At 43.8% G+C, this 18,014-nt stretch overlaps 1 protein-coding gene across 4 annotated transcripts in view; it reads left to right on the forward strand.

Annotated features, from left to right (window-relative positions):
* Window positions 1-18,014, forward strand: part of CADM1 (cell adhesion molecule 1) — a 325,608-nt gene that overhangs the window by 265,464 nt on the left and 42,130 nt on the right. For all 4 annotated transcript variants that reach the window (XM_077780499.1, XM_077780500.1, XM_077780502.1 and 1 more), the window contains exons 4-5: window positions 3,495-3,632; window positions 5,579-5,737. In XM_077780499.1, coding sequence (XP_077636625.1) covers window positions 3,495-3,632; window positions 5,579-5,737 — 297 coding nt within the window. The remainder of the gene's footprint in view (window positions 1-3,494; window positions 3,633-5,578; window positions 5,738-18,014) is intronic.

Genomic DNA, 18,014 nt, shown 5'->3' on the forward strand with positions numbered 1-18,014 from the left:
AACGTGTGACTCATCTTGATATTGCTGATTTTTTTTTAATGTTGTAGGCGTTAATGTTTATAATGAGCACTCATATAGAGTTGAGATTAGCTGAGAAGAACCTTGACATTTCTTTGCTATTTTCTAGTATTTCCCTTCTGTGGTTTTCATTCAGGTTTTCATCTGTATGCACCTCCTTACATACGTCTTTGGTTATTTTCATTAATGGCTGCAGGCAGTTTTTACTAAATGCGTCTGTTTAGTGGAGCATGTATAAGTGTAGTCTCTGGTTAGTAGCAGTTTTAATTCATTTTTCGTATAAATGGATTTTTATACTTTACTAACCACTTTTGTATTGGAGTAGACAGTATGGAGTTAAAGGGGAAACGGGACGATCAATAGACTAAAATAAACTTTAAGTTTTTCTTGCCCTGCCCTGCTTTTTCAGAAACACTTAAATCACTTCATTTATATTTTCCAAAGCCTTCTTGCTCTTGAAAAAAAAATCAGAGAGAAGTCACCTTTATAAGTGATGTCAATAAACCATTAGGACTCCCATTATCAGATTTGATTTTATGTTTGTAAACCACACAACTCCCACCATACTTGACGGTTTCTTATATTAGTAAAGTCAGAAATCCTGGCCACAACCTTGGGAATAGTGTGTACTTGGAAAAAAATCACTCCACTCTCTCTCACGATGCTCTTCACAACAATAAACAGGTCCTTTATTCTTCTGCACCGGTCCTATTTTCCCAGACTTGGGAAAACTTCCACGTGTTTACCTTCTCTACACAGTTAGATGATGTCAGCTCTTTAGGAAGATAGCCCTAGGAGGTAGCACTGTGTCACCCTGAAAGGTTGGGGAACTTCACCGGTATGTCTGCTGCAGAAGAGGAAGACTTAGCATGGACTCTGTCCAACAATAGATAATCCAGATAAGGGTCTCTTTGCTGCCGGTCAGCCTCTAAACCTCCAAACAAAATCTAAGAGGCATTGGTAAGTACTCCTCTGGCCTCATTTATACCTGCCTTTTTCCGTCTCCTTCCTTTGAACCAGCAAACATTATTGTTAGTGTGGAAAGAGCTTGCCATCGTCTCCATGACCATCTCTATCTTACAGGGAGAATAAATACCACTGAAGAGCCCTTAGTGGTGGTTAGGAGAAGCCTGTGATGAGGAGAGCTAAGGTGCCTTCAGGCTCGGCATGAGCACGGAGAGTGTGGAGGAGAGATACTCAGGAACACACAAGAAACAAACACCTGACAAAGCCTGTGTTGGAGGCTGGGGGCCATTGAGACTTGACAGTAGTACGTGCTGCAACCTTTTAACTACTCCTGGATCTCCTCCCATCCAGATTTCCAGGTTACCAGAGAGCGAGCCGTAGGTTTTTCTCCACAAAGCTATGCACGCAAGTTGGAATTGAGCTGACTCCATCCTGTAGTAACTTCCAGGAAAGAGAACGTTAGCTCTTTGCCCTCTTTGTCATGGCCGAGGAGAACCGCTTTCCTGGAGTCTCCCCTACTCACTTTGAATTTCCTTAAACTGAAGAATCTCTCTTCAATTACATTTCTCATTGGGAATCATCGTGTTTGGCAACATCAGAAATTACTTTTAGTTTTGTCTGAACCTTGACAGGAATTCTTACCTGACTTTGATTCCTCGCCGAGATCTTATTTTCTCTAGGCTTGGGCAGTCTTTTCCTCTGACATTTGCTCTAACAATGGCATTTTGTTTCAGTATCCCTATGATACTGCACCTAGAGTTGGATAGTAGTCGTTGGTCCTAAATGTCCCTTCTCTCTATGCATTCTCTATCCACCATCTAGGTGCGCAATGAAAATCCGTAACCGTCCTGATTGTCATCTACCAAGAATTATCTCCGTTAAGGAAATAGCTAGCTGAAGTTGTCCCATTTACTTTTGTCAACTGCCTTTCTGTGTCTCTTAAAACGCTGGCAGATGTGCAGTTCCAAATTGGATGTTAGACTTTCTCTCTTTCTGCTTACTATTTTTTTTATGTCAGCAAGGGTAGTTCTTGGTCCTGTTTAACTACTCATTTGGGCCATATCACTAGGGCAGCACATCCAGTTGAGCAAATGGATTTTCCCTTTACACAGGGAACAAAGAAGAGGCCTGGTTTTGCTCTCTGTCACTCTCTTTGCCACTGTCTTGCTGAGAAACATAGGCAATATGTCTGTTTCTTCTTCCATCATTCTCGGTTAAGAATTTGTAAGGGCTTCAGTTGAGTGTAAAAGTCTGCCCGTACACAGAATTTTACATTGGGCTAGAAGAGGTGGAAGTCTCAAATACGTGGTTTAATCCCATAATTTATTGAAGCGGTATCAGAGATTTATTATTCAACTTGATCATCGGGATGGCATGTTTATACATATTTAATTTCTTGTTTCTCTTCTGAGTTGAGAAACTTATTAATCATAAGTCTCAGAACTGTCTTTGCTTATTCATGGTGGTCAGGGCACATAGTCCTAGATTCACTCTACTGAATTCCATATTCTTACTGATTTTTATTTCAGGAAGCTCAGTCTTCAGGTAAGGTTGCACCTTATGCAAAGTTTCACTGCCAACTCAGTTCCATACAAGATAACATACTTTCTTCACTATCCCCATCATCTTACACACTCTGGATTTGATATTCAGCACTGTAGCCCTAAAATATTTTATCCTGACCATCTTATTCCGTATGCTTAATACGTTTTAAAACGAGTAGTTTTAATTCTGATGTATAAAATTGACTTGTAAGCACTTAATAGTCTTGTTCACCTTTGCTTTCTAAAATCTGGCGCATTAGACTTGAGAACATGGAAAAATGACTGCAAATTAACTGGCATTTCCTATACTACTGCATCTTGCTAGCCACTGGATTTTATCATTACGCCATCCATCGGAGGTCATGATTGTATTGTGGCGCTCTATGAATATTTTTAACCGCACCTAGAACTGGTTCCGAGGCACAATTTTTCTGTGTATTTTTATGGTGAGTGATTCTTTTAAGGGACTCCCGGTCTTCGATTCCAAAGCTGGTTGTCTTTGGAATCTTTTATATGAAGATTAAAATCCAAGGGTTGAGTTCAAGGAGAAATAGTCCTTTCAGATCCTTCCAGGTAAGGATGATAATTCCATTAGTATGTACTGTCTTACTTCTATATCTACTTCCTGGTCAATTTTCTAATAACTGATTGACACCTAATCTGATGCCTACATTATCATAGCTTGGTCATTGATAACTTAGGGAAATGGGAGAATGGGCATTTTTTTCTAAGGAAATTTTAGGAGAGCAATTCTAAGTTAACAGCTTGTGCATGATTCACTTTGCTTGATGATACCTTTGTCCTTCTTTTCTTCCCCTCTGGTAGCAGTTTGTTTTAAATTCCCATCAGGAGTGTCCCATTATTTGTCTCCTCCTTTTGATAGCAGTGGTGCTAGTTTCTAATGAAAAGAAGGCTATGTGCAGAAATGGATTCCATGTTTAAAAAGCGCATATGTTTCATTTGTAGTCCCACCACGCAATCTGATGATCGATATCCAGAAAGACACCGCGGTGGAAGGCGAAGAGATCGAAGTCAACTGCACCGCCATGGCCAGCAAACCAGCCACGACTATCAGGTGGTTCAAAGGGAACAAGGAGCTAAAAGGTGAGGCGCGGGCTACCCTGTGCTGGAGTGGTTGGTGGGCACCTGATGCCCGCAGGGCCATCTACCTTTGTGGAGATTCAAGATAAATGCACAACACGCCCCTAAAACAAAAATAGCCACGTAAGTGTCATTTATAACCAGTTACTAAATGTGATGTGTCTGAAGCCAAAGCGTAAGGGTATTTTATTGAACCTAATGCATATCCTCCTTGTGTGGTTTGAGGGTTTGTGGTGATAGGTGTTCCTGGATACTTACTCAGATGCTCAGAAAGAACTAGACTTCTAAGTCAGAGCTCTGTAAACCGGGAAGAACTACTGTTAGAGGTGTCCCTGAACTCAGGTTCTCATTTTCCCTGTGACCCAGAGTGGGTCAGAACCCCAAATTCTCATGTTGTATGTTTTGTNTCTTCATGCTGAAGTCCGGGTCATTCTAACACACCCTACCGCAGTGTCTGCTCGCAGATCCTGCGCTTTCCTGCAGGGACGCCTTGCCAAGTGGACTAAGAATTTGACCTTCATTGTGAATCTGCAGGCAGCCCTTTTCTCATGGCACCTGGACTTCGGCCGCCCGTTTCCCCAGCCCGTTCCTTTACCAGGTTCCCAATTTATGATGGCAGCACAAGCCCGCAAACATCTGCCGCGTCCGTCGTTGTCGCCACTGCCACAGCCCGTCCCCTATTTCAGCCTTAAGTGTCAGTCGTCTTGAGTTGTAGGTACATGGCGGCATTCTCATCCCGTTTCAAGGCCACCTCGCAAGTAGTCTCCAAGGGCTAACAAATGTCCTCTGATCATTTGACAGAAATCCCAGCCGTGTGCCACAATTTCTGCTAAAATGGGGACATTAATATTACAGATTTTGTGGGATTCTTAGGGAGATGAAATGAGTGAATGTTTGTAAAGCTTGTAGCTGGTATCTGGGCCAAATAAGTGCTCTGTATGTGCTTGTTAAATAAATTAGGAGTGCCAGGAAGAAAGAATTAGCCCTTTCAGAAAGGGGATCTAAAAATCTATATCTAGAAACAGATAAATCTATATATAACGGCGTAAGTTTCAGAAAGCTTGCTCTGTTTTAATCTCCCATTTCCTAGGTATGGTTTTGGAAGGAAGGAGTTTCTCATTTCCCCTCTGCTTTTCTAAGTGAATTGAGCCATTAAATGTGTACCAATAAGTACAAAACATTAAAAGAAAGTTAATGGTGCGCCGTGTCCTGGGGAGTGCTGAGTTCAGGAAAGGGGCCACCTTGGCTTATTCATCCCATCCGGAAGCCTCCTCCCTCCTTTTCTGGGTGTTCTTGGATGTGTCTCCCATCTGGCCCGAAGCCTGTGTCTTACTTTGCTCTGCCCACTGCCACTGCGTTTTCTGTGGTCTTCCAAAAGTCTGAATTTAAACATTTCAATTTCAATTTCAATTATGTAAATCCATTTAGTTACTTTCCCTCCTAATTGTTGCTGATGGGGGTGGGCAGAGGGGGTTGTTTATATCTCTCCTCCTGATTGAATTACTTAGGGGATTTGGATGATGTCCTGGAATTTTTAAACCACATGACAGCCTACTAGACGTTTCAAGTTCAGATGGTTGTAGGGGTGAAAAGCGCTTCTCTCTCCCTCCTCCACAAGGCCGTCAGCAGTCAGGTGGCACCGAGGTTCAACTTTCAGCTGCCTTTTTGTGGGAGGTTTTAAGCTAGACGACACATATGTAATATATTGAAATAAAAAATGGTATATGTTATGTGGGGTTGAAATACATCTTACATACTATCCTGCAAGGTTGAAAAGTAGGAAGTTATCATTTTGTCCATTATCTACCCACAGCTTACCCTGGCCCAAGCGACTTCCATCATCTTTGTTAAAATAGTAATGGTAGGGCCGGCGAGAAGTGGGGAATATATAAAAACAGGGTGATGGAAATTCACTCGACTGGTTTCTTGGTGTTTTCTGTGTCCTCCAGGCAAATCGGAGGTGGAGGAGTGGTCAGACATGTACACTGTGACAAGCCAGTTAATGCTGAAGGTTCACAAGGAGGATGATGGGGTCCCAGTGATCTGCCAGGTGGAGCACCCCGCCGTCCCCGGGAACTTGCAGACGCAGCGGTACCTCGAAGTACAGTGTGAGTACCTGTCTCGGTCCGTTCGGGGTTGCCATAACCAAGGGCCACAGAGGGCCTGGCTTAGAAGAAACGGTAATTTACCTCTCACAGTTCTGGAGGCCCGAAGTCCAAGATGCAGGTGCGCCGGCATGGTTCTGTTTGCGAGAAAGCCCTCTTCCTGGCTCACAGCCACCTGTGTCCTCATGTGGAGGAAACGGCTAGAGCTCTCTGGGGCTCCCTTCCAAGGTCCAAGGGCACTAGTCCCAGTGGTGAGGCTCCAGCCCCAGGATCTGAGCGCATCACAAAGGGCCTGCCTCCTCAGACCCTCACAGCGGGCATTGAGATTTCAACAGACGGATCTGGGGGGGGCCGGACGCACACGTTCAAACCATGGCAGTACCCGCATATTTTGTACTGAGGGCATAGAGGAGCAGCTGCCTAGAAACTCTTCAGAAGCCATTTATTGAGTACATATGTTTGTTTTTTTTTTTTTAATGTTTTATTTATTTCTAGGAGAGAGAGAGAGACAGCGTGAGCAGGGGAGGGCCAGAGAGAGAGGGAGTCACAGACTGAAACAGGCTCCAGGCTCTGAGCTGGCAGTCAGCACAGAGCCCGACGCGGGGCTCGAACCCACGAACCGCGAGATCATGACCTAAGCGAAAGTCGGACGCTTAACCGACTAAGCCACCCAGGCGCCCCTGAGTACATATGTTTTAAATAGTATAGAGTTTATATCTTGTTGTCCTAGTAGTAAAATAATCAAAGGATTATTTTATGGAAACACTGCCATATTGTAGAGTGCCAATGAAGTTGTTCAAAATACTACATTTAACCCAAATGAGAAACTTTAAAATGATTCCAATCTGTTCTACCATATGACTTCATTAATTGCGTGAATTTTTGTCAATTCAATTCACAATTGAATTGTGAGTATTGATTACAGTCACTCCTTTGTGAACCTCACAACCTAGGGAAATCCATCCCATTTTCTTAGCCCCCTCGGAAGTACTGGATTTTTTTTTTTTTTTAATAGAGGGGCTTTTATTCCCATTCTGCGTCAGCATTTTGTTTCACATTGCACGTTCCCTTCCATCTTTAGCTTAAAGTGTAGCAGTGAGTTTAAAAGTGGAACTCCTTGAGATCAGTGCCATGGTCTCCATGGCTTCATCAATAACAGCTAGATCGCGGTGAGTGCCGTTATCTCCTCACTGTGCCCGGTGAACTAAGGATGCCCTCCTTATTCTCTTCTCTGGACGCTCCTGCTGGCCAAAGTGTTGTCTGCACAAAGCTATCCTTGCAGCGAAGTTGCAGCCAAGTAGCCAACTCTCACTATTTTTTTTTTTTTTTTTTTTTAAATCGGAAAGCTTCTGTAACTGACAGTCCTCTGAAAAACTTACAGGTGATATTTGAGTGTGCACAGTGGAAATGTTTGGTTGGAAAGGCAGTGACTGGGGGTCTGATAGACCCAAAGCATTACCACCTATGAATTCCTCCGTTAATTGGCTAGAGCCGCCATAATAAATTAGCACAAACTGAGTGGCTTAAGTAACAAGTTTGTTCTCTCATGGTTCTAGAGGACGGGCATCTAAAATCACGCTGTTGGCAGGCCGCCCTCCCTCCAAAGGCTCTAGGAGAAAAGGCTTCCTTGTGTTTTCTGGCTTCTGGGGGCCCCCCGATATTCCCTGATCTGTGGCTGCGTCTTTCCAGTCTCTTGAGGTCATCTCGACATGGCCTTCTCTTCTCTGTGTGTCTCTTACAAGGACACTTGCTGTGGGAGTGAGTGGAGTGTGCACCTACTCTGCTAATGCGGGATGGCCTCATCTCACGATCCTGATCTTGATTACATCTGCAGAGACCTCTTTTTCTAAGTAAGGTCACAGTTGTAGGCTCCGGGGTTAGGAGGTGGGCCTATCTTTTGGGGGCCACCATTCAGCCCACTACAGTCAGGATCACTCATCCGAATTGCCCGAGCCAAACAGGGGCCAGGAAAAGGTACAACAGGTTGCTCCTAAGATACCAATCTCATTCTCGTCCTTTTTCTACTCTGTGAGTTGGGCTCAATTTAACATTACATAATGCAGGTTTTTCTTGTTAATTCGTCTCTTCTCCTTCATTATGTAGCTTCATTATGGGCATCATGCTTATAATTTTCATATCACTAAAACTATTGTGGTGTAATGTCCCTATAATGGGAAAACAGAAATGATCAGATATTATCTAAATTGGCAGAGAGTAGGTTTCTTGTGACTTTGTTAATATGTAATTCATTTAAGCAAACTTAATATCCATTAACTTTTCCTCGTAGGGGCCCATTAGCTTTAATAATACATTAACTCCTTTGTGAAACCTGAGTAGACGTTCACCCAGGCCCCACCCCTAAACTCTTTCTGGGTCCCCAGAGTGTCTTTGTCTTCTATGTTCTGTAGATTCAAGAGAGGTTTGTCCTTCTAAGAAAAGGAATAGAGCTCCCTATCTGAATCCAGTTGATTGACTTCAGTCTGGCAGAGCACTGCTGGCTCTCCACCAGAGGGGAGTGGCCAGTGCCTTCCAAAAGCGAAGACACACCTATCGATCACTTTTGAACTCTGACATGGCACCCTTATGTGGGAGACTGGGTTGTTGTTGTTATCATTATTATTTATTATTATTAACCAAAGTGACCCACACAGGCATTTTATTCTTGATACTTCATTTTTCAGAATGTATATAAAGAGAAAGTCTTTTTGCATAAAAGGTTAAGAGTTATCAACCTTTCTAGTAACCTGAATGGGAATTTAGGGTCTGGTTTGGCATCTTAAATAAGACTCTGTGCTCAGGAAGTCCCCTGACGGTTCACTACCCTCCTTTCCTGGAGCGTTCCTGACAACTTGGCGGAGTCAGCTAGACATTCCTTCAGTAGCTCCTTCAAACACGACTGGAATTCTCTACCTCATTTCCTACCAGCTTTCCTCCCCTGAACACCAGCAGCTATGCAACACCAAAACAGCCTCCTGCATCAGAAGCCTCAGGCCCTCGGTCGTTGGGCGCTAAGGCTTTGTCGGTCATTGGCCAGCACTTGGTGGTTTCACCTCATCTCTCTCTGCAGACAGGCAGCACCGTGTCTTGATGGCAGTGAGAAAAAAGATGCTTCAGTACATGAGATTCAGCAGCCAGTCTGTACGCATGCGGAATCATTTTGGATATTCTATGAGGAATATTAGACAGTCATTTTTTAGTTGGCCCAAACCCTTAGAGTCAGCAGCCCTTAACCTTCTTAAAAGCCCTTTAAAAGTCCCATAGACCTTGGGGTGTCCAGATGGCTCTGGTTGGTTAAGCGTCCGACTTCAGCTCAGGTCATGATCTCATAGTTTATGAGTTTGAGCCCCGCATCAGGCTCTGTGCTGACAGCTCCCAGCCTAGAGCCTGCTTTGGATTCTGTATTTCCCTCTCTCTCTGCCCCTCCCAGCCCCCCTCAAAATTAAATAAACATTTAAATAAATAGACAAATACATAAATTTAAATAAAAATGAAATAAAAATCCCATAGACCTGGAAAAGAAGAACAAAATCACATATTCACCACGTTTTGCTTACAATTTGAGGAGTCCATTTATCCTAAGGATTTATCCTAACTTCATTGATTTGAGGACCAGTTTTCCCATATCCACAGGTCATCTATACCTTCACCTCGTTCAGAATTTGTCTTTCAGGGGCACCTGGGTGGCTCAGTTGGTTAAGCGTCTGGCTTTGGCTCAGATCATGATCTCAAAGTTTGTGAGGCTAGCCCGCATCGGGGCTGTGCGCTGACTGCTCAGAGCCTGCTTCAGACGCTCTGTCCCTCTCGCGCTCTTTGCCCCTCCCCCACACTCGCTCACTCTCTCAAAAATAAATGTTTAAAAAATAAATAAAAATAAAAATAAAGAATTTGTCTTTAATCACTCTATCGTTTTTCCTTAACAAAGTCCTGTGTAAAAATATTTATCAAATTAGGATTTTTACTTATTATAGGTATTTTGTTTAATAAGCATCACAATAAATATACAACTATTATTTTTAATGTCCTTTTCTTTGCTACCTAAAACAATTTTTTTATAATATCAGTTGTAAGCATTAGGTTATCACCATTAAATCTGAGCTTGTCCATGAACCTCAGGTTCAGAATTGCTCCTCTCTGGGTACATACAACTACCTTACCAGGGAAATCTGACCTGGTGGCATTGGTATTAAATAGTACACTCCCTTGGTTCAGTCCTGGCCCATTTGCTACATGAAGCCTTATGGAAACCTTTCCTCCTTCATCGAAGACAAATGGATATTAACCAGGGTATGAACAGGGTAAAATGGCAGATCATGGATTTGAATTCTGTATAAATTATGTTCTTTTAAGAAAATCACTTTTTAAAAAGGAAGTAACGAAAACCTACATTGCGCGTCACTAGACAGCTTACCTTAAATATGGTGGGGAAAGGAGGCGGGGGAAGATGGAGTGCTGCCACATTGCACAGAAGACCAGGCTCGAGCCGCACCTTGGAATTGCTTTAGTCTTGTGGATTTAAGTCCTAATTAATTGAACACAGAATCTTGCAGTGTTTGTTTGTTAGGACCCTTATTTGTGGTACCAGGAGAAATTGGTGTGCCCAGTTATGTGAAAAATCAGCCAGATGTGTATGCTGTCATACTTTTAATAATCTTTAAGTTTGTGGTGAGTACAGATATTAATTGTGTAGTATGCATTGAAGTGATTAACATCAATGTAATTTATCATCTGGAGATTTCTGAACATAAATAAATGAGTTGTTTTGTTCAGCAAGGTGTTGACCCCTTCAGAATTAGTGAATTAAAGCCCCCCCCCTCTTTTTTATTATAAATATGAAAGGCACCACAATCAGCCAAGTGTTCAGTTATTTGATTTTCTGGGGCATTAGCCGCTCTTGTTTGTGACATTTCCCTGTTGGGTGCTCGTTTGCAAGCTCATTAATAAGGTTTTCTCATAGGAACATTGCTGGGAATGACGAACATACAGTAAGGCTCCTAGTTTCGTCGCTTTCATTGTGAGCCTCAGCAAGGATACGGCAGCAGCACGCGGTTAAATGTTTAAAACAGAAAATAATTACGCACAGAAGCTGGCATTCAAAGCTCTCCTGCCTTAGATGTGAGGCAGAGAACAGTTTTGCCTTTTAATGCACTGAGCTATATGACCCTAAATTCTTTCCGTGCATTTTTTTCTTTTTCCGCGTGTCTGTGTACACGTCGCGTTGCTCAAGTGTACAACACAGTTGATTATAGCAAGAGCGTGTACAATTGTGGCGCGGTGAGTGGAGCTTCAGATCTGAAGGAACGTACTCCTGTCAAATAAAAGCCTGTTTAAAGGAGAACAGTTCACTGTCTGCGCGTTAAAAGGAAACTGTTTAAATAGCATCAAGGTGGCAACACATAGCGACGTAAGCTGGCGATTCAAAGAGGATCTGTGACCCTCAGTGTGGAATTCAGATTGCCGTGCAAAGCGGGAAAAGCCTCGCTCTGGACCGAGGTGAATCCGCAGCTCTTGAATCACTGCCGTGTGTCTTTTGCTTCCGCGCCCCACCCCCCCATCCCAGCCTTGCTCTTTAAAGTGTTTTTGCAAAAATCCTCGTCTTGTGAGGGTTTCGTCTTGTGAGGGTTTTGTGTCTGTGGATATTAAAATAAAAAGAGCGAGAGAGAGAAATTGAGATGAGTTTTGAAAGGGAGAATGAAAACAAAGACTCTAGAAATGGATGTTTGAATAACTTCCCTCCTCTGATTATCATCTGATGGTTCATTGGGTGTGTAGGCATCATTTTCAAAATGAGTTTTATTGACTCCCTATAGGCGGGTAATTTGTAAATCCATATTCCTGTTCATCCAGGGTCCTGGGAAGGCTAGATTTCTTCTTGCATTCCCCTGATTGGGGGAAAATTGGGCATTGAGGGCATGATCAAAACCTGTTCTTTATCTGTGCCAAAATAAATGTTTCTCTAGTATCGACAGTGCCCTGCAGTGAAGGAGGGAGAAAAACCTGGAAACAGGAAAATATTTTCTGCTCGGAGTGGAAGATAAGACACAGTTTCCGAGGGCGGCTCCTGGATCCATCTTCCCCGTGTCCTTTCTGTTCCCAGGTTGTATTCTTCACCGCCGAATAGCTGGCATTTTCCGACTGGGCTGGCTTCTCTCTGATCTCCAGTCTCGTCTTTTAACAGATTACGTTCTTCTTCCCACTCTCCCTTTCTTGTATTTTTTTGTAAAGCAACGAATTGAGTTTCAGGGAAGTTATTCTGGTATTTATTATTCCTCACGGAGACCCCCTGATTCAAACGAATGTTTTAAGCTGTCACTTTTTGCGTTGTCACGGAGCGGTGGCAGGGCCAAATTCCTGTTATTATTAACTCTGTGGCTTGTTCTTGGAACATTCTGTGGCACCAGAGGGGGCAGGAGGCTGAGAGACCAACATTCAAAAAAGAGTAAATGTCAGGCCAAATGCATTATGAGCGAGACTTGGATGAAATGGTCCTTCAAGAAAGAAAGCCAACACCCCTACCTTCTGAAGGCTCACTCGGTAGATAGAGGCCTCTTACAAAGGACCGTCTTCCAAGGCTCGCTGTCCGACCTGATGTATTTGGGGGAAGATGGGTCTCTGTGGCTGTGGACATTGAACACCCACACAGCGAAAGCAGTCGTCTAATGTGTGCTCCTAATGGTTTTTAACTCAAGGTCAGATTTCGATTCTGGGGAAGGTTAAATGGTTGTGAAGTTAAAACTCTGCAAATCTAAAGCCAGTGGTTAAACAACATCTTTTATGATTTCCCTTAAGAGACCACCTCGAGCTGTACCAGAAATGCTAAATACATGTGTAGTGAGATGGAAGCAGGAAATCAGAACACCTGATTTGGGGAGCTGGATTGACCTTCCAAAAGAATAATACTGTTCTATTTTGTGATAAGGGCCGTCGACGTGATTAAACAGGACTGGGGTGACTCTAATGCCTTGGGGAGCCTACGGGGTCAACCCCAAGCTGGAGCCAAAGTCCCCACACTCCAAAGAAATGAAACTGAAGCCACAACCAATCAGGAACAGCCAACTAGGCTTTCCCCAAATAAGGCAGCTGCTTAAGTCACAACCAATCAAATAACGTCCCTTGCTTGGTTTCTCTGTCTTCTCTGTAAAACCGTTTCCCCAGTCCCTGTGGCTGGAGCATATGTAGTTTGTCGCTCTATTTGAATCAACGTATGCTCACATAAACCCTCAAAAATTAACCTTAACACGGCTAAGATGTATTCATAATTTGATTCTGTCTTTTTAGTGAGTAGCAGAGCTTGGCCTACGAGTGCATGCCCCATGGCATATTTCTCCACGTTCTTATTCATCCATTTACTTGGTAATCAAGCATCGAATCCCTCCTGCGCGTGCCAGGTGCTGGCACCATCCTAGGTACGCGAGATACAAAAGAACGAACACTTTTCTTCTTACGGAGCTAACCTTCTTGGGGAGAAAATCACGCCCTGAGGCTCTTCTTGCCCAGCAACATGGGGAGGAGTGCCGTGTGAGTGTGCGGCCCGTTTGGCAAGCGCTTGAAAACAACTCTCTGTCGCAAACATCGCAGAATAAAATTTGATTCTGTTGGGTAAACAGTAATTTCGGTATCCGCAGAACGACTTGCAAGTTGCAACAGGGAGGAATGGCATTCCTGCTGCCGGCGTGGGGCACGTGCTCCCCGGTCCCGGTGCCTCCTCCCACACGGTGGCTGCGAGCTGCACGAGCACAGTTGCGGTGCCCAACTCTACTGCCCACCTACCAGCAGGAGGTCCTTCACCTTGCAGACAGACAAGACAAATGGCAGTGAAAATTATTCATGAACATATTGTGACGTTAGAAAGCAACCCGTTTCCGAGATGCGGAGGTCCTCTGAGAGCTGGCTGTGACTGTTCTCTAACCAGACCCCATCACCTCGAGCTACCAGACGCGGTCTTCCCTCAGTGCTAAGCTGCCCTCGCCCAGCCATCCAAGCAGCCGGGCCGTGGGGGCTGATTCTCGCCTTGAGCTCAAAAAGCCCTAAGACTCACCAAATCTCAGGTTAATCTTTGCATCGCCGTGCTCCTCCAAACTGCAGTAATCCTCCATGATTGACAAGGACTCCAGTTGATGCTTCCCCAGCTGAACGCGCAGGCGCTGACCCCAACTTCCCCCAGGCCACTCTGATACATCTGGGTCCTCGCTGCCCTTGAGCTCTCCCTGCTAGGCCCTGAAACCATCCGCATCTGCTCCACGGGAATCCTCAGTCCCGCTCTAATGGATATTCAGAATATTGGACGAAAGCTGAGTAGGGCCATGAAGGACCTGTGTCCTGAATGTAGTTGTAGTAGCAAATTTACACCCGCGCCCTGGGGCAGTCAGAACACCCAGAGACATTGGATGCCCACGTTCCCTGAAGTAGAAAACCTTAGGGGGAGAGAGTGTCGGAGCCCCTGCAGTAATAAGTCTCATCCTGGGATGTGAGGGGCGTCTTCCCCCTGCCTCAGCTCTATCCCTGACTGGTACATGGGAAGGATGGCCTCCCAAGCAAAAGGAAACTGCAAAGTACTTTTTTTTTTTTTTTTAATTAATAAATTTCAAAACCCGATACCTTAGTGTTGTGATCTAGAGAGGAGACGATGACTTTTCATTTGCATAGGAAAGTGAAATACAGGTTACAGAGTCTCGAGTTTCATCTTCTGGAAAGATCATAGAATGTGGTGCAAGGTCAGACTGGCATGAAATCAATTGTAATCTGCCAGCAAGCCTAACCTCTTTAAGAGTTTCCTTTTATATATATGTTTCCCTTTATGGAGAGAGCAAAGCACATTTAAAGAAAGCCTCATCAAATTGGAATGTCTTTCTAATATTATTTTTTTAATTGGTTGCTACTGTAGTGTGCCCTACAGCCTCCTGGTATTTAACCCTCTGTGCAACTTTGACTAATGAACAAATTCTGCCCACTCTAAGAGTCTGGCTAAATGTCTTTTATAGGGTTTTAAAAAATTACAGTGTATTACAAAAACCTCAGATCCCGTGACCTGATTGATTGGCTGTTGGTGATGCCATCTCTATAACTTTAATATCCCATAAGTGCACAGACCTAACTATTTTTCTTACTTTTATATAGCAGTTCCATGTTTTAATGACACTAAGCCATTCTGCGCGATGCATTTCTGGATAGTTATCGCACTTGGGCAGACAGTGTCATCTGCCCATGCCTTAGAACACCAACCAAGGCATAAAGGGCTCACCAAGAAAATGAGCCGGGCCTTACCTCATCACTTAAAAATAAATCTTGGAGTCTGGGTCTTTCTCAGAAAAGAATGGGCAGGTTATAACATTTGCTTTATGAACATAATTAAAATATAAACGATGAGCTTTGGGCTAGTCAGTCAGTCATCTGAATTGTTCAGTATTTTGACACACTCACCTTGTAGTCTGGGTCTTCCTGGGAACATTGAGCATCCCTAAGTTCTAGAGGTACCAGTGGAATCCCAGGGTGTCTAGTCGGCCTGTTGAGCACACCTGAGTTCCTCCTTCAGGGCAAAAGAAGGGCATGGATCTTGGCTCATAGCCTCTCTATTTGGTTCATAGGCTGGGCATGAAGATAGTTCAGCTGCCCCACCGTCCGATAATATGCCTATAAATATTGCATGTATCAACAGAGAGAGGCATTCTTTCTGTATAATACAAACAAGATTCATGTTTACCTTTCCAGCTAGCTATGAAGGTAACTGTGGCCGCTGTACCCATAAGTAGATGGTAGATGTTTCTCCAAGAAACCTGGGGAGTAAATTGGGAAAATCAGTTATCAAAACTGAAGATGCATTTTCTCTGGTTTTGTATGGTTGTTGTCTTTTTTTTTTTTTTAATATAAGTTCTAGGTATAGCAAATCCTTAGCTTGTTCTTCCTAATTTCTGTGAGTAATTGGCAACTGGAAAACAGCCATTAGTAACATAAAAAACCTTTAAGTAAGTCGGTTGTACTGAGGAGAGGTAAAACCGGATTAGATTTCCAACACTGTCTGTATTATTAATGGAAGTTGAGCACGTAAAGCCCTTAGTGCACTGTGCTGAAAAATATACCCTCTCTCTTTGCTTGTAAATTATACAAGGGCGGGGAGGGGGACAAAAAAAAAAACCTTCCACATAGGCCAGCGGGCATCGTGCTTCTTAATTTATGGGTGGAAATCAGCAGTGCGTGGAAAATGTAGTCCTTGCGTAGATCAGAGATTACCTATAAGCAAATGTTACATTTCAGCCCGGATTTGGGGCTTTAAATTTGGCCTTGCCCAGAATGGTTCACGGGGAAGAATGACAAGAGGTGTCCTAACCAGGAATCCCGTAAGTGCTGCTGTTTCTGAAGGCGAAATATAAAGGGAGCAGGTCTCTGGCTGCCTGTGTTTTTACGTATAACCTGCCCCCGTTATACGTATATTTGTGTGTGTGTGTGTGTGTCTTTTGTTTTCAGTAAACTTCACCATCCCGCTGTGTGTTTATGTGTTATGCCACCAAAAATAATAGTCTCACATATGTCACCCAATTGTTGTATTTAGTGTAAGCTGCGGCCTGCAGCTGTGTTAGAAGGGTGCCTGGGAGCTCTAGCTTCTGCCCAGCAGCCGGTCCTCATTCAAGATCATCCTGTTTATCCTGAGTAGCTCTGCCTTTCTTGAATGACTGCTTTCCCAACTCGGTTACCAGTACCCGGAAACCTCCACGCCATTTTGCTCTCGAACATTCCCTTTGCCAACAAGTCCAAGGTTAGAGCCGTGTTAGCCTGCGAGGGGCAGCTGGAGCTTTCGGGGCGGCTAACTTCTGCCCTCCGGCAGGTGACTTAGCCTCCCAGGAAACATTACCAATTCACAGCGTGCAGGGCGCACTGGTGTACAAGAAGGCTCTGTTAAAAGGTTTGCAATGCCACATGGTTTCCAGAGACATAAGGGAGAGATCTGTGATGGGAACGAGACTATACAAGTGCATCTCGAAGGCAGCCACCCCAGAGAGGACTCCCTTGGGCAGATTCGTTAGCCACGTACCGGCTCCGATCGGTTGAGTCCTGCCATATTCCTGATTTCTCTCTCAGTCCATAGGATGAATGTTAATGAGCTAAGCACTGCTTGTAAAAGGCCAAGGGACTGTTGTTTAGGTGGTGTGATTGTCTGAGAAAGTAAAGTTATGGAAATTGTTTTGACCTTTCAGCCAAGTGATGTCTTGCCCTCTCACATTTATTACTCTTGGGTACATTTCCAAAAATATACATTTACAGAGCCACAAAATTAAATGAGAAAACTGATTTAGGGATTAATAGCTTGTTAGTTCAGCACCGAAAAAAAAAAAAAACCAGCCTCCTAATTCCATTCAGGTTTTACTTGTAAATGTATCTGTGTGTATATCTAAGTGAATCCCAACTTCTTTTGGTCCCCTCCCTGTGCCCCACACCTGCCATCATTCATGGCTCGTACCCATACCCCTACAAACTCCAAACACAGTTTTTAAGTAGCTAATCGATATAAGAATACATGTGTCAGGGCGCCTGGGTGACTCAGTTGGTTAAGTGTCCAACTTCAGCCCAGGTCATGATCCCATGGTTTGCGGGTTCGAGCCCCGCGTCAGTCCCTGTGCTGACAGTTCAGAGCCTGGAGCCTGCTAAGGATTCTGTGTCTCCCTCTCTCTCTCTGCCTCCCCCCCCTTGCCTGTACTCTCTCAGTCTCAAAAATAAATAAAACATTTTAAAATGTTTTTAATAAAATAATAATAATAATAAAAAGAATACCTATGCCACTTACCAGAGTACCTGACTGCCTTAGGATGCTGTAATTCGTTGTAATTATGGATGGCCATTGGGAAATGTAGTTTTGAACCAGCAATCCCAACATCCGCAAGGCTGTCTCTCGTTAAGTTATCTGTATGACCTTGGACTAGCTACCTCATCCTCTCGGCACCAGGGTTCTCATCCCTAAAACTGGGTTATTCCCCCACCAATGACAGTTCCCATGATAGTAGGCTCTCAGCACCTGTCACTGTCCTTCCTTCTCCTATGTGTCCATTGAGACATCAAAGAGCTTCAGTGGGACGGCCAGAACCTCCCAGTTCTTTATTCTTAAGGGCATTTGAGTAGAATTCAGAAGTTTAGCCTTCCCCATTTGACATCGAGAGCATAGAAGAGGCAAACTTATTAATATGCATTGTCACCACATATTGTCACGTAGTAATCTATGATATATGATAAAATATATCAATTCTGAGCACCACAAATATCTGTGGCTTCACCTCAGCATGAAGGCAAATGAGTT

This window comes from Crocuta crocuta, unplaced genomic scaffold, assembly GCF_008692635.1.
Source record: "Crocuta crocuta isolate KB4526 unplaced genomic scaffold, BGI_CrCroc_1.0 scaffold374, whole genome shotgun sequence".
NCBI lineage: Eukaryota > Metazoa > Chordata > Mammalia > Carnivora > Hyaenidae > Crocuta > Crocuta crocuta.